At 41.9% G+C, this 26,933-nt stretch overlaps 1 protein-coding gene across 7 annotated transcripts in view; it reads left to right on the top strand.

The window, feature by feature from the left end:
• KIF13A (kinesin family member 13A) overlaps positions 1–26,933 on the top strand; it is a 215,369-nt gene that overhangs the window by 68,478 nt on the left and 119,958 nt on the right. For all 7 annotated transcript variants that reach the window (XM_042985643.1, XM_042985647.1, XM_042985644.1 and 4 more), the window contains exon 3: positions 15,194–15,206. In XM_042985643.1, the coding sequence (XP_042841577.1) occupies positions 15,194–15,206 (13 nt within the window). The remainder of the gene's footprint in view (positions 1–15,193; positions 15,207–26,933) is intronic.

Raw genomic sequence — 26,933 nt, forward strand, 5'->3', positions numbered from 1 at the left:
CTACATTCTTGGTAGATTGTCCTGGGGTTATTTTTTATGTATGTGTTTGTTTCTTCAGTAAATGTTAGTCGTTTCCTGCATATCAAGCGCTGTGCAGACCAGACAGGAAAGAACCAGGAGAATGTGACCCAGCCTGGGGGCCTGGGGGCACTCTGAATGGGCAGGAGATGGGTGTCTCTGACCAGACCAGAAGCTCACCATGTGGCAGGCACGGGGGAGATGGTAGTAAGACCTGTGGACAGCCCCACTGTAGTGGACGAGATGGGCAATAGTCCATGACACTGACAGTGTGACAGGTGCCTGAGGAGAATGGATAGTGCAAGTAGCAGGAGACTTGGAGACAGGATGTCAGGGACAACCTCTCTGGGGAGGTTACTTTAAAAAAATTTTTTTTAATGTTTATTTTGAGAGGGAGAGAGACTCCCAGGCAGCCTCCATACTGTCCGTGCAGAGCCCAATGTGGGGCTCAAACCCAGGAACCGTGAGATCATGACCTGAGCCAAAATCAAGAGTCGGACACTCAACCCACTGAGCCACCCAGGTGTCACTGAGGAGGTGACGTTTGTGCCGTGTGTGAGAATGAACATTCCTTGCACAGAGAGCGGCTCATGTGATGGCTCTGAGGCAGGAGTTTTTTGAGTTCTTGCTGGGCAGGAAGAGGGAAGAGGAAGCTGCATGAGGTGAACAGAGGCCATGTCCTACAGATGACATAAAGGAATTTGGTATTTCTTCCAAGTACAATAGGGAGTCATCATAGGATGTTCAACCAGGAGAAGGGTAGGAAATTTATTTTCTTTCGTTCTTTTTTTGATTATCTATCTATCTATCTATCTATCTATCTATCTATCTATCATCTATCTATTTTTGAGAGAGATAGAGCATGAGCAGGGGAGGAGCAGAAAGCGAGAGAGAGAGTCCCAAGCAGGCTCCACACTGTCAGCACGGAGCCTGATGCAGGGCTCACAAACTGTGAGATGATCACCTGAGTCAAAGTCAGGAGTCAGACGCTTAACCAACTGAGCCACCCAGGCACCCTGGGAAATTTATTTCCTAAAGATCATCCTAGTTGCAAGGTTGGATGTGGGGTTAAAGGAATAAACCAAAAAAGATCTAGAGCTGGGTCTTAATCCTAAATCCACCACTTACTTAGTCTTGTGACACAGTTTACTCATCTGGAAACGGGACTCGCGTCGTGATGAGGATTGAGTGAATAAAACACAGCGTTGAGAACCATGTGCGATGGACAGATGCTCAGTAGCATTAGTTCCCCCCTCACTGTCCCTTCTCCCCATAAAATACACAAGTAAAGTGTTCTGGAACCAGTCTCTGGTGGCCTTGGGGACAGCGTCAGCAAGCCCACTGGCAGCCTCATGAAATGATGGGTACAGTGTCCAGCTGTAGAAAATTTTGTTTTTCTATTTGAGATTGGTGTGGCCCATTCAAAGCCTGGATTAGTAACTGAGATTATGAGTTTAGTCTGTAACAGATGAACACATTTCCTTCCTTTTCTTCCTGCCTTTTTAAAGGACAGAACTCAGTTGCTAATTCAGTACTATTGTTGCTCTTTTAGTCCTAATTCTCAGCATTATATTAGGAGAATCTGCTAACCTTCATGCCTCTTGTCCATATCTTGGAATCTCATTTAGACTAAAGACATTTCCTTCCCCTATCAATTGACTCGGACTTCCCTGTTGTTTTGAATCTCTAAGTATCTTCCACAAATGATCAGAGTCCTTTATACTTTTGAGGAGAGCATTTAATTCTCAATAATTCCACCATAATGGTGTTCATTAGGTCCATGATGCGAGTTTGCCTAATGGGTACAAGATCTGCTTGTTTTCAACTACGTAACTAGTACATGCAAAGAAAATGCTGTTAAGTAGTATGGGGATAATAAAAATGATTCAGATGTGGCAGGTGTCCTCAAGGACTTTGTAGCATGATTACGATCGTATTTTAGCAATCGGAAACCGAGAGTCAGTCTCAGGCTTGCCTGGAGCCACTTCTGCTCTGGGATGGTGGCATGCATTATGGGGAGCTTACACGTGCAGGGTAGTTAGGCGTGTGTTTGTTTTGCCTTAGCTAAAAAATTTGTTTTTAATATAAAAAAAATTTAAGAGCTATTTTAGGTTCATAGCAAAATTAAGAGGAAGGTAGAGATTTTCTATCTACCCCCTGCCTCCCCTCATGTAAGCCTCCCCTGTTATTAACATCCTGCACCGGAGTGATACATTTGTTATAATTGGTGAATCTACACTGACACATCGTAATCACCCAACGTCTGTAGTTAATACGAGGTAAGGTTCACTATTGGTGTTACGTTCTCTGGATTTGGACTAATGTGTAATGACGTATATCCATCGTTGTATCATACAGAATATTGTCGCTGCCCTGGAAATCCTGTTCATCCCCTATTCATCCCCTCTCCCCTGACCCCAGTAACCCGTGGCAACCACAGACCTTTTCACCGACTCCATAGCTTTGCCTTTTCCAGAATGTCACATAGTTGAAATATTTCAGTATGTAGCCTTTTCAGTTTGGCTTCCTTGCCGTAGTAATATGCATTTAACTTTCCTCCATGTGTTTTTGGGGCTTGATAGCTCATTTCTTTGTAGTGCTGAGATTGAATATAATTAGAAATCAGTCCATGGATCCTGCCTTAAATGCTTTTAGATATATCTGGGCTTTAAAATTAAACTGCTCTTAGTTTGCTGTTCACGATGAAAGTTTTTCAGCTCACGCTTCCTAATATAAAGAATAACATTGCCACGAATCCTCACCACTAGTGTGGCTTTTGTCACAAACATAGTTTTTTTTTTTTTTAATGTTTATTTATTTTTGAGACAGAGAGAGACAGAGCATGAACAGGGGAGGGTCAGAGAGAGGGAGACACAGAATCTGAAACAGGCTCCAGGCTCCGAGCTGTCAGCACAGAGCCTGACGCGGGTCTGGAACTCATGGACTGCAAGATCATGACCTGAGCCGAAGTTGGATGCTCAACTGACTGAGCCACCCAGGCGCCCCTGCAAACACAGTTTCTGCCAGAGGCTCATATGCAACATCCATGTCTGTGTTGTAGCTAGGGGTGAGGGATGCCATCCTGCCAGGAAGCATGCCTCCCCAAATCTCTTTTGTATCAGAGAAGGGAGTTACTGGAATTGTAATCTTCCTGTCTTCGTGCCTCAACTCAGTGTGACTTTGAAATGCAGTGATCCCGCACAGCTGTCTTACAGTGTTTGTGGGCTGCTGAGTCAGGTGTGCCTCCGTCCCACAGCCCTCAAGGTGGTGGGTCCTTCAGGCTCCCAGAGTTTCACCAGCATCTGTTGTCAGCAACGGCAGCTGTTGTTCTGGCAGCTGGAAAGAAGATTGTAGGTAAAATAAATGGCCGAAGGTGGGAGATTTGTGAATCACCTGTGTAAATAATCCTGCTCTCCTTAAGAGCTTCGTGTATACTCATTCATTTCGCCCTCACATTCAAGGTCACATCCGTGGAAAGTGGTGGAGACAAAGAAGGGGACCTCCTGCTTCCTCCCTCCTGGCTGTTCACCACCACACTGGACTGGACTCATAACAGGCTGTTGTCTGTCCCACTAGGATTATTCAGCTCATATCCTTGCTTTTGTGAAGCTGTTGCACATAGCATGAGGTGTGGTTCTGACTCCCTAATGTAGAAAATTTAAATGATCATCAACATGCTGTCGTAAGTGTGTGCTATTGAGGTACATACAGCCTCACATACGTGGAGACTTAATCTTGGAGAAAGGAGTAAACCAGATAAACGTATGTTTCTTCCACACGGCATATTGATTGGGGCCAAGTCTAGTAGTAGATAGACTGAGAATTAGCCTGAGCATGGCCTCACAGAGCTTAATTCTTGATTTTAAGTCAAGGATCCGTGCTCTGTGCTGCATTTTTCCCAAAGCCTCACCGCATGATACTTTTGAGGACACAGCAAGAAAATTGCAAAAGAGCCATGTTTCCTCTACTCAGTTTTGTTTTGGTTAAGCGAGTATGAGTTCCTGCAGGTTCCTCCCGCTGGGAATTGCAGCTATGACAATGAGGGACAGGAGCTCCCTGAAGTGGCCTGGAGAATGCTCCACAGAGACCGCCAGGCCCGTGGCTTTCCCGGAGGCCATGGCCCACACCTGTGGTTGGCCACATTTTGTTAGTCAGGAGGTACAACTCAGGTGTGACTTCCCTTGACAATATTAGAAGAAAAAAAAAAGGCAAGGAAGCTGTTATTGATGATCATGAGTCCATGAATTATGTCATGTAACTTGTACAACTTTCATTGGTTTATGCGCCCATTTTAATTTTAGGGATGTACATACGGGTATCGTTAGGTTGGATTAATAGGTACTGTGGATATCCTTGTGATTTAACCTCAAGTTTTGCATTTTAATCTTTTAAACAAATTGTTTATTTTTGAGAGAGAGAGAAAGTGAGAACAAGGGAGAGTGAGTGGAAGAGAGAGGGAGAGAGAGAGAGGGAGAGAGAGAGAGAATCCCAAGCAGGCTCCGCACTGTCAGTGCAGAGCCCAATGCAGGGCTCAGTCTCACGAACTGTGAGATCATGACCTGAGTTGAAATCAAGAGTCAGATGCTTAACTGATTGAGCCACCCAGGTGCCCCTGTGATCTTTTTTTTTTTTTATTAGCCAGCTGATTATGTAGAAATGAAACTTTCCTTTGAAACTCTACTTGGCTTCTGGGTGACATTAAAAAAAAAAAAAAAAAAAAAACCTCCCAAAGGATCATTTCTTTTTCCTTTTCAATCCCAATCCATCAGGGACACATACTTTTGTAAATGTCAGGGAGGGACGGCATCGTGGCATGTTATCTCTAAAGGAGGGTAAGAGTGGCCGGTACTTTGGAAGAGATGTTTCACTTCTTCAGAATTGGTAGCAAACAGTTCACGGACTGCCCTCAGCCTCACACTGTACTATGAGGAGCACGGGGCTGGGAGATATTTCCAGATTTGTGCAGGTAGTAGCCATTTGTGTTTAGCTACTCTGTTCTCAGTACTTCTGGCCACCACATGTGCATGGGTTTTCTCACACCACCCAGTTCTCCAGTTCTCTGTGGGCCCCAGCTGGGTGTCCTACAATTCAGTTCAATTCTGACACCTGTCCACCTAGAGTCATTGTCAGACCCCACAGGTTAGGGACCCAGTCCCACAGGACTTACCTCCTCCTCCATCCCTGCTTCTGACTGACTGAGGTTCCCACCCTCCTCAGCTTTGGTAATTTGCTACAGCAGCTCATAGAACTCGGGAAGACTATTCCCTAGGTTATCGGTTTATTGTTATTATTCTGATACAACTCAAACAGCCAGATGGGAGAGATGTGCAAGGCAGGGTACGTGGGAAGGGCACACAGCCTTCCTTGTCTGGTCTGGGTGCGCCACCCTCCCAGCACCTCCTGGTCAGCAACCTGGACGCTCTCCAAACCCCACCTGTTAAGATTTTTATGAAGGTTTGTTATGATTGATAAAACAGGATTGATCAAATCACTGGCCATTGGTGACTGGCTCAACCCCTAGCCCTCTCCCCTCCTCTGAAGTTGGGGTTTTTAGATTTTAGACTCACCCTGAATAACTTTAATTTTGTTTATTTAAAAAGTATTTTTAGCCGACAACATTTGTATTGGAAGCATATTTACAGTTACTAGTGTTCTAGCAGAGAAGAAACCTGGTATTGGGAGAGGTTGGGAACCCACTGGTTGATTGGTTGAATCCTTTAACTAGACTCCATTGGATACAAATTATGTGTAAGCCATTTGATGCACACTAGGGGCTTCAGTCAGTTCTAATGATAACCGGTGCCCGTTGTTTGCCTTCCTGCTTAGTGAGTGGAAATGGTATTGGCCTATATTGTTAAAACTCGTGTTTGCTGGGTGGCAAGCATATGGTACACAACTGTGCAGAAAGAAAATAATGATGTAAGAAATTAGAATTTTGGGGGCACCTGGGTGGCTCAGTTGGCCAAATGTCTGACTCTTGATTTCAGCTCAGGTCATGATCTCACAGTTCATGGGTTTGAGCCCTGCATTGGCCTCTGTGCTGACAGTGCAGAGCCTGGTTGGGATTCTCTGTTTCCCTTTCTCTCTCTGCCCCTCCTCTGTGCATTCTTTCTCTCTCTCTTAAAAATAAACATTAAAAAAATGATAAAATAGGGGCGCCTGGGTGGCTCAGTGGATTAAGCGTCCAACTTCGGCTCGGGTCATGATCTCACGGTTCGTGAGTCTGAGCCCTGCGTCAGGCTCTGTGCTGACAGCTCAGAGCCTGGAGCCTGCTTCGGATTCTGTGTCTCCTTGTCTCTCTGCCCCTCCCCAGCTTGCACTCTGTCTCTCTCTCTCTCTCTCGAAAACAAATAAACATTAAAAAAAATTTTTTGGGGGGCACCTGGGTGGCTCAGTCGGCTGAGCATCCGACTTCAGCTCAGGTCATGATCTCACAGCTCGTGAGTTTGAGCCCCGCGTCGGGCTCTGTGCTGACAGCTCAGAGCCTGGAGCCTGCTTTGGATTCTGTGTCTCCCTCTCTCTCTGTCCCTCCCCCACTTGTGCCACACCTCTGTCTCTCAAAATAAATAAACATTAAAAAAATTAAAAAAAAAATTTTTTATGATAAAATAAAGAGATTGGAATTGTGTTGTTTGTGTCCTCCACTCTTACAACCCTGAGACATTCTTTGGAATCCTCAGAATTTTAGAATAATGCAATTAATTTATCAAGTGCACATTAATTAGGAATCCTCCAGTGGTAATTGTAAGCTTTTGCTATTACTTTATTTCAGAAGTATTTTGCTTCTGTTATAAAGCTGATGTATCTTTATTGCAGAAAATGTTTTAACAGTGACTAACAGAATGGCAGTTGTTGTTGTTTTTAATCACCTTGTCTCTTCTTATTTCAGTGGACTTCAGTGGTGAACTGTAAATATTCATCTGGCCTATAGGGTGCATCTTACATTGGTAATGCGATTCTGCTCTTTGGTTCGCGCCTGAAAATTCAAGGTGCCATCGTAGGAAAGGGAACCAAATCTGTTTGCTGCCTGGGTTCTGTTTCTCCTGCGGAGGGAGCCCTGCTTGTTTTACTGCCAGCTTTTCCAGTCCTTAAGTAGTGCTTCTAGGTCCTTTCGTGAGTGTTGTGGTGAATAACCTCAACATAATAGACGGAGAAAATAAATGGCACGTTGTAAAATATGAGCTCATTTTTTAATGAAGAGTCTCTTAAAACCTCGCCTCATTATTCCTGTGGCTACTTTGCCAGCCGTCAGGGGTTTTCTTCACCCTGTCGTTCAGGGCACCAGTGCTTGGACAGACGTCAGGTGTGATCAGCTCGATGAGGTGTGCCCCAGTGTTTGTACTTACGCACCTGCTCTTGACTCTTTTCTGGAAAAATTAATACAGCTTAGTGCTTGTGAAGGTGTCCAACTCTATACATGTTTATCTAATTATCTCTAAGGGGAGTTTTTTCTATTCTTTCTCTTCCTTTATTATACATTAGGAAGGAGGGTACAATCCTTAGAGGATACAATCCTGTTTTATTAGAAGTGCCCTCCTAGGCAGAAATCCGTGCAGCATGGAGAGTGTGCATCCCTGGAGGGTTCTCGATCACTGTTTACTGGAGTCAACAGAAGGGCGGGGCTCCTTGCAGAGTCCAGAGTCTCCCCTCCCCCTAATCTGGCGGCTCTGATTATACCATCCGGTGGTCCTCACTGCCGTCGACCCTCACAGTCATTCTCGTCTCCACAGCAAGCACGTCTAAGACTCAGAACCTTTTGTATTCGGTTTAATGTTTGAGCATTCTTTTTTCTCTGAAATGCACTTCTGAACATTGAAAACATTTTGAACATCTTGAACCTTCTAAAAAGAACATAATGACCATCCATGTATCTGTTAGTTGTGCTGTAACAGTTACCAATGTTCTGTTCTCCCTGTTTGAAGAGCGTATTTTTTAAAAATATATTTTTTTATTACTTTTAATTTAAAAAAATTTTAAACATTTATTTATTTTTGAGAGAGACGGAGTGTGAGTGGGGGAGGGTCAGAGAGAGAGGGACAGAGAGAATCCGAAGCAGGCTCCAGGCTCCGAGCTGTCAGCACAGAGCCCGATGCGGGGCTCACGAACCGTGAGATCATGACCTGAGCTGAAGTCGGACGCTTAACTGACTGAGCCACCCAAGTGCCCCAAGAGCATATTTTTAAGTTCACAAATATTCTCTACCACACACACACACACACACGCACACACACACACGCACACACACACAAAGTGCTGTCATTCTTCAGCTCTCAGGAACTTTTCCCCAGAGGAAACTGAGTTTTGAGCTATGTGGACATTTTGCATGTATCATCCAGGAGAGCTGTTTGTTGTACCAGCAGCACTGACATCTAACATTTATTGAGCCGTGACCATGCGCCCATTGTGTGTAATGTTAGCCTTGCCATCACCTGTCATCCTTCATTGGTCCTGAAGGAGTGCTTCCCCATTTTACAGACACAGAAACTGAGGCTCAGAGGGCTTGAATAAACTTGCCCAAGGTCAACGTAGCCAAATGCTGGCAGAGCTAGAGTTGTCTGGCTCGAAATCGTGACCCTTTACCATGACCCTATTTTACTTCTTATAGAAATTGCAAAGGGGGTGCCTGGGTGGCTCAGTTGGTTGAATGCCGGACTATGTCTCAGGTCATGATCTCGCAGTTCATGAGTTTGAGCCCCACATCGGGCTCTGTGCTGACAGTGTGGAGCCTGCTTGAGATGCTCTCTCTCCCTGTCTCTCTGCCCCTCCCCTGCTTTCTCTCTCTCTCTCTCTCTCTCTTTCTCTTTCAAAATAAATAAATAAACTTAAAAAATTAAAGTCTGCTCTCATTGGTAACACTTCCATTGAATGAACTGATTTCCTTGCACATTCAGAAAATTTTGCTGTAGCTTCCTGTGAGCTTGATAATCAATCTGCTAACTCTTTTTTAAAGTTTTCAAACCAGACTTTGTCATGGAATTTAATGTTTCTGACATTTACATTCTCCTTGTGAAGAAGGTTTCAAAGGCTCTTCAAAATGCATATGTAGCCCCCTTATCATTCATAGAGTGCTTGTTGTGTTTTAAATACATGGATATATTAACTTGGTACACAAGCTTATAAACCTCTTTTCAAACTGGGGTCAATAAATCTTGGTTGCAGCGGAACCTTTATACCCACCTATTTGACAAAACCCCAATCCCGTGTCATCCTGTGTCCCAGCGTCTCTGCTTCTATGGCCCAAACTGCTCAGGTTGGCAACTGTCCTACGATCTCTGGTCTTCAAGTGGGCCGTGTGCTCTGAATCTTTGTGCACAGACAGTTCCCCCTATGGGGATGCCATTTCTTTGTCTTGTCAGGTGGGTGACTCTGTTTAGCCTTCTAAATTAGCCTCCGGGTTTTTCTCTTCTGAGAACCTTCCTCTCTTTTTCAGCCGATCTCACCCTCTTTGAATCTGTTGCTGTGCACATCACATTGTATTGTAATCCGTGTCTGTAAGTTTCATTTACTGTTCGAAAGACAACATATCTAGTTTATTTTTTAATTTTTTAAAATTTATTTTTGAGAGAGACAGAGACCGAGTGCAAGCGGGGGAGGGGCAGAGAGAGGGAGACACAGAATCCAAAGCAGGCTCCAGGCTCTGAGCTGTCAGCACAGAGCCCGATGCGGGGCTCGAACCCATGAACCGTGAGATCATGACCTGAGCTAAAGTTGGACGCCTAACCGCCTGAGTCACTCAGGCACCCCTAATTTATTTTTGTACTTCAACAAAGTAGCACACAGTGGGTGTTCAATAGTTGGTGACCGAATATAGCTTTGTTCCCATCTGTGCTGTGACAGTCACAGTCTGCTAGTGTCAGTTATCCGTGTATGTATCTGTCCCTCTCACAAGGTGTTCACCTTCTTGAGGCCAGAGGCCGTGTCTCATTCCCCGAAACACCCCTCAGAGAGCACCTGTACTTTGCAGCGTAGGAATTGGTGCTCAATAAACAAGGTTAACAAAGTACTTGGACGATTTAGGTGACTTTGTGTTTTGTTCCCCATGTGACAGTGGAAGTGATCAGGGACTTCATAAAATACACATCCTTGGACTAATCTCCAGGAGTCAGATGTCATTTAGCTGTATATCTTCAGATAGAGGTTGTGGCAGTTTCTGACATTCAGTCAATAAAACACACATGGAAGAGAATTTCCTGTTTCAGAAGCAAGAGGCGGATCCGTCTTGTCTGCCAAAGCGCTGACTAGTGCTAGGGCCCCTGCACACTAGGGCCTTTGGCCATCTCACTTCTGAGGCGCTAACTATAGTTGATAGGGAAAAGTGATGGACAGAAGACTCCTTCTCCCGTAAATCTTCCAACATGAGGTATGAGGAAAGAACAACAGCTATCTAGGGTTATTGTAATAGACTCTTACATTGCTTTCTTCGTTTCACCTGTTTGTTGAACTTTCCAGGTCTGGGCTACCTGTTAAATTAAGTACCCTCTCCTTATTTCAAGAGCTGGCCCAGTATAGGTCTACCTTATTCTTACAGTCCTGTTTCTCTCTCTCTCTCTCTCTCTCTGTGTGTGTGTGTGTGTGTGTGTCCTCTAGTCTTATCAAACTGCCTTTCTGAACTTAATTGACTTCTGCAACTTTTGAGGGTTTGACCCTTGTTAACATGGGATTTGAACTTCTCTATATGAAATGCTGGTGCAGAGAAATAGCTATTTTTAAATAAGTCATTGAAAAGAGTCTACGTTTTCTAATAATCTCTGAAGTCCTCACTACTATTAAATGCGAGCAGTCTTTGCCCCCACATTTTGGGACTGTGGTGGTAATCGAAGAAAATCTTCACATCTGGATTATGTCTAACTCGCTAATGTAAAAAATTAGTTCTGAGTTCTTACAGTGCCTTCCATTCTGCATGAATATGTAGGATCAAGGGCCGAGGTCATGAAAATAGCATGTGGCATGACCTCTGCTTTCAGGGAGATTCAAATATAGACAAAATTACTGAAGGGCTTTATGTATGCTGGTAAGTGCTGAGCTGTTTTTTTTGACCATAGAGATCCTTGGGGCATAATATCAGAGGTGGGAAAGGCCAAGGTGGTCTCCTCACACAACGTTTGAGGATTTGACACAGTTGAATTGAGCTTTGAGCTGTGTCTTGGAGAGTGGGGAAATCTAATCAGGCAGATTGGGGAGACAGAAGTGGGATAAAGACATGGAAATGACAGGACTTGTCAGATACCTGGTGTGGGTGACCTTGAAGAGATTCACTGCCCTGCTTATCCTGAGAGAAAAGCAGCTCTGGTGTTCTGTAAAATAGAGCTACTATCCATATAGAACTGTACCTCCTTCGTTTCTTTTTTTTCTCTTTCTTTCTTTTTTGGAAAGTGGGGAGAAGTTTATTTATTTATTTATTTATTTATTTTTTCTTCAATATGTGAAATTTATTGTCAAATTGGTTTCCATACAACACCCAGTGCTCATCCCAAAAGGTGCCCTCCTCAGTACCCATCAAGTCCATTTATTTTAACATGTAATAAATGTTAGGGAAAAATTTGATATGATTCACTAATTGAAAATAGTACATTTGATTTAGAAAACCCTTTCTTCTTCATGGACCATACAAAATTATGAAATGGCTCAAATAATTCCCACCAGGGTTTCATTACTGTGAAACAGTTCCTGCGTAGGAAGGGATTGGAAACATTCTAGTCCAACCCCCTCATTCTATTTTATTTCACTCTTTAAGTTTTGCATATGATCCTCAGGTAACCTGGCACACAGAGGCAGTCAACATAATGGCCAGCATTTATTGGGGGTATATTAAGTGCCAGCCCGGCATGCACCTCCTTATTTTCTCTCCAAATCCTGGGATCTAGAAACACAACCTTACTGGCTTCCAAAATGTCAAATTGTGTTCAGTTTATTTCTTTGGAATACACACACAAAAAGTCTCATGATAACTTACAGAGGATCACGACTAAAAACAAGGACCTTTTATTATTTTTTTAATTATTATTTTTTTAACGTTTATTTTTGAGACAGAGAGAGACAGAGCATGAACGGGGGAGGGTCAGAGAGAGGGAGACACAGAATCTGAAACAGGCTCCAGGCTCCGAGCTGTCAGCACAGAGCCCAACGCGGGGCTCAAACTCACGGACCGCGAGATCATGACCTGAGCCGAAGTCGGCCACTTAACCGACTGAGCCACCCAGGCGCCCCAAAACAAGGACTTTTTAAAAATGAATGACAAGTTGGGCAGTGAGAGTGGTCAGGAACACACATACTTTTACCTAAGTGTCAATGGAATGCTACATTTTCTGATGAGTCAGCAACCAAGCCTGTGTCTGTAGGTCAATGAGGTCTGTTTGAAGAGGTGCTCTTGTAGTTGATTGAATGTTTGCTTGGCTGAGGATGTTGCCTCTTTCTGAGCCATGCTGGTATCCGCGATAAGCTGGATGTTACCGAGAGTTAGATGAAACTGTTGATAAGACCTTATGGATACAATCAACAAAGACCAATTTAAAAAAGATAATATTGATTATGTTTCTGATAGATGGCTTATGTTATTCATCCTTTCTCATACATTTGTGCGAAAACTTGTATCTTTACGTTGTAATATCCTATTGGTTTTTTCCAAAGGATAACATACTATATTTGGTTGCAGTACAAGTATTACTCATAATGGAAAAATTTTTCTTCACGACTACCAGAGAATGTCATGTGGCCTCTGGGGATTGGGGTAGTAAATGTTGGCTCTGAATTAGGATCACTTAGTTGCTCATCTCTTAATTCACATCTCAAGAAAGGTTTACTGATTAACGAAGTACACTTTTGGTACACTAAGTGACTTACTTTTCCTTCTTTGGTAAGGATCTTTATTCTAAATTAAACGATGAGTAAATTTGGGTAGCAGCAGGTCCGTGTAGTGACCTCCCTTTTTCCCATGCTCCCCAGTCTCCATTTATTCTTAAGTGATCCCAAAGAACAGAGAAAGGTGGCAGAATCATGTTGTCATTCCTATATGATGTGCTGTCTTTCTAAGGGAAAGGGATATATATATTTTTAAATACTTATAATGCTGAAACAGGATTGGTTTCCGAATAAGAATAAGGCAAACCATATTGGCACGTCCATGAAGATAGGATAGCTTTATTGTTAGACAGCTCAGGGGGTGAATATACTACTGACTATGAAACAGCACTGGTACTTTGCTGCTGGTGATGATTGTCATACAGTTGTAGCATGAAAGAAGCACACAAAAACTCTGGAGAGATCCCTGGGATTCCTGTTAGCACATTCGACCTCCATTAGATTGCTTGGCTCATCACAGCCTTCACATAGAATGTTTATTTTATTAACTTGGTCCATGCTGTTTCATATGATTGCCTTTTATAACCCAAGTGACTCGTCTGTCCTTTGTTAAGTAAAGCAGTGATTTAAATGGCTTTTAGGGATGCCTGGGTGTCTCAGTTGGTTGAGCATCTGACTTCAGCTCAGGTCATGATCTCACAGTCCGTGAGTTCGAGCCCTGCATCAGGCTCTGTGAAACAGAGCCTGGAGCCTGCTTTGGATTCTGTGTCTGCCTCTCTCTCTGCCCCTCCCCTGCTCATGCTCTGTCTCTCTCTGTCTCAAAAATAAATAAAAACATTAGAAAAAAATTTTAGTGGCTTTTAAAAAGTAAGGCAAGCAAAATTAGAGAAGGTTTAGTCAAAAGTACTGTGCATACTGTTTTCATTATTGTTCTACCTGCTCAGAACAGATGCCTTCCAGAACAGTGTTCCACTTAAGGAAATTTTCTTGGCAGAAACCTTTAAGTTTATGCACAAAGCAAAGATCCATGGCTTTCTTAGATTAAAAGCACTCGTGCATTTTTAGTATAACATCCATAAATGTTTATCCTGCTTGAAAGGGTAGATAGAATGTTCACACTTACTTGATGGCAGCCAGAAATACCAGTTTTTCTAGATAGGGTCCCCTCTAAAACCTGACGATAAAAAATCACATTCCCATCGTGCCTGTCTGAAGTAATGACGTGAAGGATCCTTTCAGCTCGGTCATACAATTTCAAGAAGATGATAAAGCTTCATCTTTATGGAATGTCATGGTTTTCTTTCCCTCTATTTAAAACTTCGGATTGTCTACCTGATTTTGGAATGCATGGACGTTCTTTCCTTGCCGCTGAGCTCCAGGTTTTATTTGGGGCCCTCAGAGCTCTGTGAGGAGTGCTGTGCCCAATGCTGGAGAAAGGTCACCGTGCTATTTTTGCCTGTACCTTTTGATTTCCATGCCCTGTGCCCTGGAAAATCCATTTTCTTATCCTTCAGGTCTTATTCCTTGTGAAGAAGGAATAAAGCCACGGGGAAAACTCCCCCATTTCTACTTAACGATAATTTTACAGTTTATGTATTGATGATACTGGAGGCTGATTAAAAACACCCACATCAGGAAGGCTAAGAACTAACTGTCAGAGGCTCACATTTTATAAAAATCATAGTTCAGCTTTTTAATTTCATATACATGGAAAATGTTTACAAGGCAAGTCAGCCCACTGGTTTGTTACTTTGAAAACGGTTTGCTTTTCGGAATTTTCTCCAGGTGGCAATTCCAGTCATTTGGGGGGATATTAACATGTAAAAATGTGCTTGTGTGGCTGGTTATGGGAGGAGGCTAGCTCTTCAGTTTCTCTTCAGTGATGAAATACATGAAAATTGTTGAGAACTGTGGCTTTCAAATGGGGAAAAAAATCCCATGTAAGTTAGAATATTTATCAAAGGAAATATACATATATTGTAACACCAATTTAAGAAAATTTAAATGTGGAAATTAATTTAAAAGTGTTTGACCAGGTACAATATGATTGTACATGCTTTCTTTATCTGGATGCTTTTCTGTTGGCATTTTTTAGAATCATTAAGAATACCTCTGAGTGACTGAATCCATTCTCTGTAAACCAGGAAAGAAACCCATTGTGCCTGTAATATATTTTTGAGCAAATATAATAGTTTATCACTTCAGGCAGCAAAGTGAATTTGGCTTCTCATCTTTGTAGAGTATCCTTCAGATCATGTTGCCAAGATGCTGAGTTTCCGTTATGTTTTTTCTTTTTCATTGCTTCCCTCTGATGTGGCTGCTGTGTTGACAACCCTTTCTACTTCTGCTGCTGAAATTTTTTGTTTCCATCATTAAGGAAACCTCCCAAGGTAAGCACTGAGATGGAATTTGACACTCATATTAAGTGTGCGCGTATCCAGGACTTCATCCATCACAGTAACCCATGTGGAATACCTCTCCCATTGAGAAGAAAAATCAGCGTTCTCATTAAAACTTAAACCATGAAAAAACAATTAATGTCGGTAATGATATAAAATTGGAATGCCATCTGCATTTACAAAGCACTTTCATACATTATTTTTTTCTTGGAATTAATGCTCTGGTCCTCAGAGCAAACCTGTCAGCTTACTGTTTCTATTTTATCAATGATGAAATGAGGCTCAGAGAGATGAAACTGTGTCTTAATTCACACATTGAGTAAGTGGAGAAGCTGGGACCATAGAGAATCACCACCTAGAGAATGGAAGGACAAAACTGGTAACAGCCTAGAATGATTGCTGCCAGGGACAGATGATCTTTTCTATGCCCTACCAAGAGTAGTTGATAGCGTCAGGAAAATTCTCCAGACTTTCAGGCAGCGTTAAGCCATCCACAAACTCTGGCTTCTCATTGGAGTTTCTTGGGCCTCACAAAGTCCACTGGCTGGAATCGTTCTCCTTGCTCCGGCCAGCCTTCAGTGGTCTGTTTACCAGTGAGCAACCTACGGGTTAGAGAGTAGGTGGGGAAAAAGAATATGAGAAGGAGGGGATCTGAATGATCAACTCCTGAATAATTGAAGACTGATTTTGTTACTGGTGAGTATTCTATTGGGTATCAAGGGACACTTAGTGCCAAAAGGAAGGAGAAATTCAACCAGTCCCTCACCAGTAAGGCTGGTTATATAGCTTTGGTTCCTGAGAAGGAGTCAAGACAGGCTACACACCCAACACACAATGTCTGGTCAGAATCTAAGACATGCTGGGGAGGGTAAGGAATTCAGAATAGATTTGGCTTACTTGCATCTAGGGCTATGAAGGAAAGTCTAACTTAGCTTTTAGAGTAATGGAAACTCAGCAAAATGCTAAATGTTACCCTTTATGTTTATTGAAGGAGATATAGGAATTGTCCTTGGCACTTAGGAGTATCAACTCCAGCAAAGGTACATATCCAACAAATAATATGAGATCTTTTAAGAAAGAGGAAATATATGATGTTATAGGAATGTAAGCAGTGGCATCTGGCCAAATCTGGGGAATTAGAAGGTTCTCCCTGAGCAATTATTGATGTAGACATGGTCCCTAAAAGTTGCAGTCAAAAAAGTGTCTCTACTACTCAGAAAGATGTGAGTGACCTTAAGCAGCTCTTCCTTCCCTCGCTCTTGGTCCTAGAGGTTTCAGAACAGACTGCCATCCTTGTGATATATTTAATTCTTTCCCCACAGAAAAAGGCAATGAAATCCTGAGCAATTCTACACATTCGCAGTGAAATTAAAAAGAGGCACAAAAACACATTTTAAAAAAATCACTAATTTCTTTATACCTAAGAATTTTCTAGGTTTCTTTCTATTCAGTATATAGAGCTTACTGTGTTTTCCTAGGTGTTCTGTTGATAGTTCCTACGAAGTATCATGAAATTTTCAAAATAAAATCAATATTAAATCACCACATTGAAATCTATAGGTGCATACCGTAAGACACACCTGAGAATTATAAAGATCACCTTAAAATCAAATAAGTGACACAATAGTCATATTTTTTAAAAGGACATTAAAATAAATAAGGTCTTTTCTTGCAGAAACTGAAATATTGAAAGCAAATTGGAAAGGGAATGGTGTTTTTAATGATGATTATATAAACATGAAATTTTATGGATTTAAAACAGTGAGATTCAGACATGCTAAATTAGCAAAATCTTAACAGACTGGTTGGTTCAATTTAGCAAATAATTGTTCTGGGCAGGGGATACAATACTGCATGAATGAGACCTGATCCTAGCATTCTAATGGGGGTGGGGTAACATGCACAATTTAATATAAAGTCAATTGTGTTAAAGGCCACAAGAGGCAAAATATTTGTGGAAGTCATAGGATGAAGGGTCCCATTCTGACTTCAGCAGATCTGAGGATAGCTAGGACTGGACCTAATATTAAAAACCTGTGCTTGAACGCACTGGAGAAATACCAAGTTAGTGAAGAATTACCAAACCAAGATCGAAGAGAAGGTGGAAACGTAGAGGTGTGAACCTGGTGTTTGGGTGTATTCCATTCAGACAGAGCAGTTTAAAGGCAAAGTAGTGTTTCTGACAGCCTCATGGGGTCTGGGGAGCTGAGGAGGACAAAAATGTTAGAGCTCAGAGTTTGCCAGAGGTGGAGTCCTTGGTAAACTCTTTATACTTTGGCTTGGCAGAATGGATTGAGACCCAGCCTTGGCTGGAGTATAAAGATGAAATAGAAATAAACAGTCTTCACATGGATTCCTGTGTGGTTATGAGTTCTTTGTGTGATCCAGGAAATCTCAAGCACTAAAAATGGATCAAAGCAATCCTAGAATGGAGGTTCTTATAGGCACCCAGAAGAAGCAGATGTAATCCCAAATCTCTGAAGATTCCACAGACCATTTTAAAAATACAGTGTCTGCACACAATCAAAGACAAAGAGGTGCATTACAAGATAAGGTAACATGAATAGGAAATAGCAGAAACAATAAAATATAGAAATAGACCCACAGATGCTTCAGATGTTCAAATTGTTAAGCATGAACTTTAAAATAACTATGCTTGGGGCGCCTGGGTGGCTCAGTCGGTTGGGCGTCCGACTTCAGCTCAGGTCATGATCTCGTGGTCCGTGAGTTTGAGCCCCGCGTCAGACTCTGGACTGATGGCTCAGAGCCTGGAGCCTGCTTCCGATTCTGTGTCTCCCTCTCTCTCTGCCCCTCCCCCATTCATGCTCTGTGTCTCTCTGTCTCAAAAATAAATAATAAACGTTAAAAAAATTAAAAAAAATAATAAAATAACTATGCTTATTATATTTAAAGAGATAAAAGATAAGATTTTAAAATGTTGGAGAGGGTTAGAAACCATAAAAAGTGACAAAACAGATTTGGAAAATAATCCAACAGAAATGTTCACCCTGACAAACCCAAAACCAAAATTAAGAATTTAGGGTTTAGCTGCAGACAAGATCCAGCTGAAGAGAGAGTTAAATCACTAGAAGATAGGTTAGTAGAAAATACCAAAATGAAATACGAAAGAGGTGCTGGGACAACTGGACATCAGCATGCACAGAAATGAATTTATATATAGACTTTATACCCTTCGTAAGAATTAATTCAAAATGGATCATAGACCTAAATATAAAATGCAAAATTATAAAGCTTCTAGAAGATAACATACGAGAAATCTAAGAGATCTTGGGGTTGCTGATGACCATTTAGGTTCAGCACCTAAAGTGTGACCTGTAAAAATAAAATTGATTAGTGGGACTTCGTTAAAAGTACACACTGCTGTAACAGCACTCTAAAGAGAATGAAAAGGGGCACCTGGGTGGCTCAGTTGGTTGGGCGGCTGACTTTGGCTCAGGTCATGATCTCACGGTCAGTGAGTTCAAGCCCCGCGTTGGGCTCTGTGCTGACAGCTCAGAGCCTGGAGCCTGTTTCAGATTCTGTGTCTCCCTCTCTCTGACCCTCCCCTGTTCATACTCTGTCTCTCTCTGTCTCAAAAATAAATAAACGTTAAAAAAAAATGTAAAGAGAATGAAAATAAAGCCATATACTGGGAGGAAATATTTGCAAAACACATCTGCTAAAGGACTCTTACCCCCACCTAAAAAATATATATGTGTGTGTGTGTATAAAGCTCTTAAATTTCAACAGTAATAAAATGAACTACCCAATTAAAAGAAGGGCAAAAGACCTGAACAGACATCTCACCAAAAAAGATACACAGATGGCAAACACGGACATGAAAAATGCTTCACATCATATGTCATTAGGGAATTGAACATTAAGACAACAATGAGATGCCACTGCATACCTATAAGAATGACTAAAATCCAGAGATCTGACAATCCCAAAGCTGATAAGGAGGAGAGCCCTAGGAATTGTCATCCATTGCTGGTGAGAATGAAAAGTGGTATAGCCACTTTGGAAGACCGTGTGGAAGTTTATCACAGTGCTAAACATATTCTTATCATGTAGCTGTGTAATCCTGCTTCTAGGGATTTACTAAAATGAGCTGAAAACTTCTATCCATACAAAAACTACACATGAATGTTTACAGCAACTTCATTTATACTTGCCAACAACTGGAAGCAACCAGGATGTTCTTCAGTAAGTAAATGGATAAACAAACTGTGGTATGTCCATACAATGCAATACTGTATGAATTACCAAGCCACGGGAAAACATGGAGGAACCGTAAATGCATAGTGCTAAGTGAAAGAAGCCAATCTGAAAAGGCTACATACTGTATGATTCCAACTACATGACATTCTGGAAAAGGCAAAACTACAGACATTAAAAATGTGTGGTGTACCTGAGACAGTACCCATAGCTCATGGCAGCTCCAGAGTGACTGTTGAATGAATGAGGAAAAGGAAGGAAGGAAGGAAGGAAGGAAGGAAGGAAGGAAGGAAGGAAGGAAGGAAGGAAGATCTATTGGAGCAGAACGACACCCACTAGTTTAGCAGAAAAAAGGTGCAAGTGATGGACAGAGCCACTTTGCCAGAGACACTTTGCCAACTGTCTGCCCTGATTCCATTCTTTCTGACTTGACCTCAAAGTGTGCATTAGATCTTGCAAAGCTCACCAGCAGCATGGATTCTCTTGTCATTAATTTGTGTTCTAAGGATTTTTTTTTTTTTTCTGTGTGTTGTCTGTTTGGGCAGTTGTTGAAATTTCATCTAATGATGTGATGATGGTGAATAATGATAATCACCCACCTGCAACAATGCACTGCTTCTATTATGTGTAAGAATTTTGTGCATTTTACTAAGAAATGTTTGGAGGTAGAAGTGCTGATTAGGAGAAGGCAGAGGCTATCATTTTGAATATTTGGTTGAGTTAGCACTATTCCTCCCCAACGTTACACAGGATACTTCTCGTATTCTTTATACTCTTAGAATGCTATTTCCATTGTTACTATTAATAGTAGGTATCTTTAACTCAGTTCTTGTAATATGCCAGATTCACTTAAAATCCAAATTAAAATTCACTGAAAACTTGGTTGCCTTCAAAGAGGAAAAAAAAAAAATCCATGATTGTCAAGGGGAGCAGGAGGAGAGAAGGGAGAAGGCACAGGATTTTAGGGCAGTGAAATAATTTTTTATAATACTATAATGGTGGGTATATGACATTTATGCATTTATCAAAACTCATAGAACTGTATAGCTCAAAAGAGAGAATCCAAATGTAAACTATGGAGGTTACTTATTAATACTGTATCAATATTGGTTCATCAACTATAATAAGTGTAACACACTAACCCAGTTATTAATAGGTGAAACCATTGGGGGTTTACCCAAGCAGAGAGAGTATATGGGAACTCTGCACCATCTGCTCAGTTTTCTGTACACCTTAAAATTGCCTTAAAAAATAGTGTAGGGAGCCATGAGTGGCTCGGTAGGTTGGGTGTCAGATTTCAGCTCAAGTCATGATCTCACAGTTCATGGGTTCAAGCCCTGCATCAAGCCCTGCACTGACAGCACAGAGCTTGCTTGGGATTCTCTCTCTCTCTCTCTCTCTCTCTCTCTCTCTCTCTCTCTCCCTCTCCCTCTCCCTCTCCCTCTCCCTCTCCCTCTCCCTCTCCCTCTCTCTTTCTCTCTCTCTCTCTCTCCCTCTCCCCCCCCACCTCTCCCCCACTTGCACTCTGTCTTTAGAAATAAGTAAACTTAAAAAAATTATTTTAAATAGCCCATTATTATGAAAAAATAAATGTAATCACCACATCAACAGAATAAAAAAGAAAAACCATACGATCATCTCAGTAGATGCAGAAAAAGAGCATTTGACAAAATTCAACATTTATTTACAAACTTGAAGCAAGCTAGAGGGACACAGAATCCTCCTTAATGTGGTAAACAGCATCCATTGAAAATATACAGCTGTCATCATACTTAGTGGTGAAAGATTCAGCATTTTCCACCTAAGATAGGCAATAAGGCAAGGATATTGCTTTAGCCACTTCCATTTAGCATTGACTGGAGGTCCTCGCCAGTGTAATAAGGCAAGAAAAAGAAATAAAAGATACTTAGATTGGAAAGGAGGAAGCAAAAGCATCTTTATTTCTTTTTCTTTATTTTTTTAAAATTTTATTTTTTATTTTTAAAAATTTACATCCAAATTAGCATATGGTGCAACAATGATTTCAGGAGTAGATTCCTTACTGCCCCTTACTCATTTAGCCCATCCCCCCCCCACCTCCTCCAGTAACCCTCAGTTTGTTCTCCTTATTTATGAGTCTCTTCTGTTTTGTCCCCCTCCCTGTATGTGTGTGTGTGTGTGTGTGTGTGTGTGTGTATATATAGTGTGTTTTAATATTATTTTTGTTTCCCTTCCCTTATGTTCATCTGTTTTGTCTCTTAAAGTCCTCATATGTATGAAGTCATATGATTTTTGTCTTTCTCTGACTAATTTCACTTAGCATAATACCCTCCAGTCCAGTTCCATCCACGTAGTTGCAAATGGCAAGATTTCATTCTTTTTGACTGCCGAGTAATACTCCATTTTGTATATATACTACATTTTCTTTATCTGTTCATCCATTGATGGACATTTGGGCTCTTTCCATACTTTGGCTATTGTTGATAGTGTTGCTGTAAACATGGGAGTTCATGTGTCCCTTCGAAACAGCACAGCTGTATCCCATGGATAAATGCCTAATAGGGCAATTGCTGGGTCATAGGGTAGTTCTATTTTTAGTTTTTTGAGGAACCTCCATACTGTTTTCCAGAGTGGCTGCACCAGCTTGCATTCCCAAAAAGCATCTTTATTTGTAGCCATTATGGTCACCTACTTGGAAAACATTAAGAAACCTCCAAACAACCTCCTAGGACTTACAAATGGCAAGGTGGCAGGGAAAAGGTCAAAACACAAATTGTATTTTTCTATTCTAGCAATGAGCAATTAGAAAAAATTTAACAAATCCAGTAATTTATAAGTGTTAAAAACATTACATACTTAGGTATATACTTAATGAAAAATGCACAAGACCTTTTTTTTAAAACCCCACATATATATAGTCATTTGATTGTAGATGGATGTGTCAAGAGATAGGGCAAAGAGTATCAGCTGTGTTCACATAATGATAAGGCACAGAGTCGGACCAACAGTACATGAAGGGGAGGAGTCTTGGGTGACATCCTGGAAGGCCTTGATGCCAGGGTTGGCCCTTGTGCCTTCCGTGTCTCTCTGCTGCCTATTTTGAACAAAGCAGGGGCATAGTTGGGGCTCTGTTTTGGTAGATTAATGTCAAAGCAGAGCATAGAATAAATTGGGTTTGGTGAGTTGGGGAGGGGCTGGAGGTGGTATTTTGATATTCAATAAAATGTGCAAGAAAAGAGGTGATAAGGGTCTGCACTGAAGCAGTGCCAGGACACTGGAGAAGAGGAAGGGAAAAATTATCAAGATGTTGTAGAAATAGAGCATCCAGATAGGGGCACTTGTACCCCAATGTTTATAGCAGCACTCTCAACAATAGCCAAATTATGGAAAGGGCCTAAATGTCCATCAACTGATGAATGGATAAAGAAATTGTGGTTTATATACAGAAAGGAGTACTACGTGGCAATGAGAAAGAATGAAATATGGCCCTTTGTAGCAACGTGGATGGAACTGGAGAGTGTTATGCTAAGTGAAATAAGCCATACAGAGAAAGATACCATATGTTTTCACTCTTATGTGGATCCTGAGAAACTTAACAGAAACCCATGGAGGAGGGGAAGGAAAAAAAAAAAAAAAAGAGGTTAGAGTGGGAGAGAGCCAAAGCATAAGAGACTCCTAAAAACCGAGAACAAACTGAGGGTTGATGGGGGGTGGGAGGGAGGGGTGGGTGGGTGATGGGTATTGAGGAGGGCACCTTTTGGGATGAGCACTGGGTGTTGTATGGAAACCAATTTGACAATAAATTTCATATATTGAAAAAAAATTAAAAAATAAAAATAATTTGCATGTCAAAAACAATAAATAAAATATTAATTGCCTCACACACACACAAAAAAAAGAAATAGAGCACCCAGGACTTGGATGCTGAAAGCATATAGAAGACAATATAACAGAGGCAGAGAGGACTATGGAATTTGAAACCAAACGACTGAAAATCCAGCAGGGACACAAGAAGAAAGGGCTGCTTTGGTGCCAGGACAAGTTGACAGGTTCGGTTTTAGAGTGGGTTAAATTGGGAATGATGGCAAAGCATCTGCTATTAATGCCTCGCAAGGTGTCTGAGGTTTGCAGTCTCTGCCCTAGAAAGGTCAGGTAGATTCTTGTGTAGAGGAGATAGGAGGTGGAAGGAAGGAGTGTCTATGAAGTTGTCAAGGAAGAGAGGATTAAGAGAAACAGAAGACAGAGAATCGAGGCTAGCACCTTGGAACTCATTCTGCTCTGGTGAATGGAGAGAGGAGGAAGAACCAGTAAGTATTAAGAAGGGAGACCAGACGCTCACGTGTGGCCCTGCTGGTGGGGGTGGCATTTAGGATACTTAGACACTTGCTCTTTCCAAATTAGATCTCTTTTGTTTTTAGAAGTTATTTTTTCTAGGGACGCCTGGGTGGTTCATTTGGTTAAGCATCCAACTATTGGTTTCAGCTCAGGTCACGATCTCATGGTTTATGAGTTTGATCCCCACATCAGGCTCTGCACTGACAGCTCGGAGCTTGCTTGAGATTCTCCCTCTCTCTCTCTCTGCCCCTCCTGGGCTCCCTCCCCCCACCCCTTTCAAAATAAATAAGTAAACTTAAAACAAAGTTATCTTTTCTACTGTTAAGGCAAGGAAAAGATGAAGATATTTCTCTGGTTGACTTTTAAAAAGTTAGATCAAATTTTTTTTTATATATAGCGTGTGCATATAGCATGTTAGGATGGTAAGGGAAATTATTTATATTTGTATAAATTGTCTTGTACTGTGCATTTGGATTTTTCTCTTTGGCTAGTGTTACATTTTGTAAGGGTGTACTCCTGGACAGAGACACATTTATTTCAGTGTAGGCCAAAGCACATACCTCTTAATCTCGCCAGTAGCTCTCATGCGATGTTTATAGGAGTGTGTCCTGTTTCCCTTAAAAAGAAAAGTAAGCTTTTAGGCAAACATGGAGATACTTGCTGTATGCCTCCTCATTAGTTAAAACAAAAACCAAAATGGTTCTGTCTCATAATTTTCAGGGTTGAGATAGGAGTGTTTTTCCTTATCAGTGGGACTAGTTTTATTTTGTTTTGTTTTTAATTTTTTTTTTTAGCATTTATTTATTATTGAGAGAGAGAGAGAGGCACACAGAGCATGAGCAGGAGAGGGGTAGAGAGAGGAGGAGACACAGAATCCGAAACAGGCTCCAGGCCCTGAGCTGTCAGCACGGAGCCCGACGCGGGGCTCGAACCCACACACCATGAGATCATGACCTGCGCCAACGTCGGTCGCCCAACCGACTGAGCCACCCAGGCGCCCCTCAGTAGGACTCATTTTGAGTCTAAGGTTTTTGTTTCAGGGGTGTTAATCGCCTGTTTGTTCAGCCACCTTCTCGTAAACTTTGGATTTTGGCAGGAGGTGGTGCAGAGGGAGAGAAGACACACGTGTGTAGAGAATCACTATCTAATTATGCCCTTACACACGCTCTGTCGTGGGAGAACAGAAAAATGTCCTCAGTCACAGTAGCTTTGCCTTCAGAAAGGAACTGGTTCTGGTTCCCCCTGTTGGCCCTCAGAAGTTCTGGCACGTTCTGGGAACTTCCCTTCCTGCGCTTCGTCATATCTGGCACAAGTGTCTTTCCTTTGGAGCTACATTGAAGCGCACAGAAAAACAAGTGAATTCTTCTTCTTCTTCCTGTTTTCTCCTCTCTGTCAGTGTTTATGGAACAACTTCCATGTGCCACAATGTGCACTGTAGGGCTGGGGGAGGTTTCTGAACTCAGACCATTCAAAGCCTCCTCTTCAAAGAGGAGATGAAGCCTAAGGAATGGATTTGGCCAGAACCATCCAGGGACAGAGCTTGGGCTTTCTGGTCTCCTGTACTTTCTGTTAGAACACATGGTTAGTGTAAAGCAGGTTTTCTATTTGTTGGGTTTTACGGAGCAAAGACAGCAGGAAGCAGTAGGAAGGAAGTGTTGGGCGAGGATGTAAATCTGTAAGATCACTTCCTTTAGATTCATCTCCTTTTCTTTTTTTAAATTTTTTTTTTTAAACCTTTATTTTTGAGACAGAGAGAGACAGAGCATGAACGGGGCAGGGTCAGAGAGAGGGAGGCACAGAATCTGAAACAGGCTCCAGGCTCTGAGTTGTCAACACAGAGCCCCATGCGGGGCTCGAACTCACGGACGTGAGATCGTGACCTGAGCTGAAGTCGGATGCTCAACCGACTGAGCCACCCAGGCGCCCCATAGACTCATCTCCTTTCCACTCAGTTTGCTTTTTTTTCTCTCTCTGAACTCTAGATCATTATGTTTAACATCTCATAAATTAGTGTATGATTTATTTGGATATTTGGTGATGTTAAACTCACCTTAAATTGTTTTTTTTTTTAATTTCATCTTCAAGTGTGTTCAGGACCAGGTGTGCTTAGGAACTTCAAGCTGTTTGATCCCTCTTATATTTCCATAAGTTTGTTGGCAAAGTCATGAGCGGACGAAAATGACATTTAATGGCAGGCTCTATCCATTACAGAGTCATACCAAAACCCTGACTTTGCAAAATTTGCTCGTGAAAAAGGGAGGGGGCAGTCTTCCCATAGAGACAGTTTGCCGTCTCAAGTGTGGTTTAACTGTTTTCCGTCTGTGACCTGCCATCAATTTCTGTTGCCTCGACCACTTCACCTTGTGCATTTCTTGAAAACTAAATGTTGGCCTCTGAGGAGAGGAATTCTAAACCAACGCTGTGCAGTCTAGCAACTGTGTAGCCACACGTGACTTTCCAGCGTGTGCTGTGTGGCTGCACAGGACTGAGATGTGTTGCAAACACAAAATGCACATCAGACATGAAAGATTTAGCATGAGAAAAAAAATACATAAGGTAAATATTTGGGATATATCAGGTTAAATAAAAATATTAACATTTGTTTTTATCTATTTTATTTTATTTTTAGCATTTATTTATTTTTGAGAGAGTGTGCGTGGGAGAGGGGCAGAGAAAGAGAGGGAGACACAGAATCGGAAGCAGGCTCCAGGCTCCGAGCTGTCAGCACAGAGCCTGACGCGGGGCTTGAACGCATGAACTGTGAGACCATGACCTGAGCCGAAGTTGGACACTTAACCGACTGAGCCACCCGGGCACCCCTCTCTTTATTTTTTAATGTGTGCATGAAGACATTTTCAACTACATAGGTAGCTCACATTATCTCTGTCGGACGGCAGTGTTTGCGGCCAAACACATGGCTGAGGCTGGACATCTTTTCAGCATCCATCCACCCTGAAGCAGCACCACAGCCAACCCTAACATTTCCGTCTTTATGTCCGGGTCCACGAGTGTTTCAGCTGCACGAGCTCCGTGGCAGCATAGTCCCCCTGCTCTGTGTTTTTCCCAGGAATCATCTTTTCCTTACCCATTCAGAAGTCATTTATTAGACAAATATTAACGGAGAACATTTGTGAAAAGTCTTGCATGAGGAGGTTGTGGGGTTCAAGAGGCAATTAAACTTGTGGC

Source organism: Panthera tigris, chromosome B2 (assembly GCF_018350195.1).
Source record: "Panthera tigris isolate Pti1 chromosome B2, P.tigris_Pti1_mat1.1, whole genome shotgun sequence".
NCBI lineage: Eukaryota > Metazoa > Chordata > Mammalia > Carnivora > Felidae > Panthera > Panthera tigris.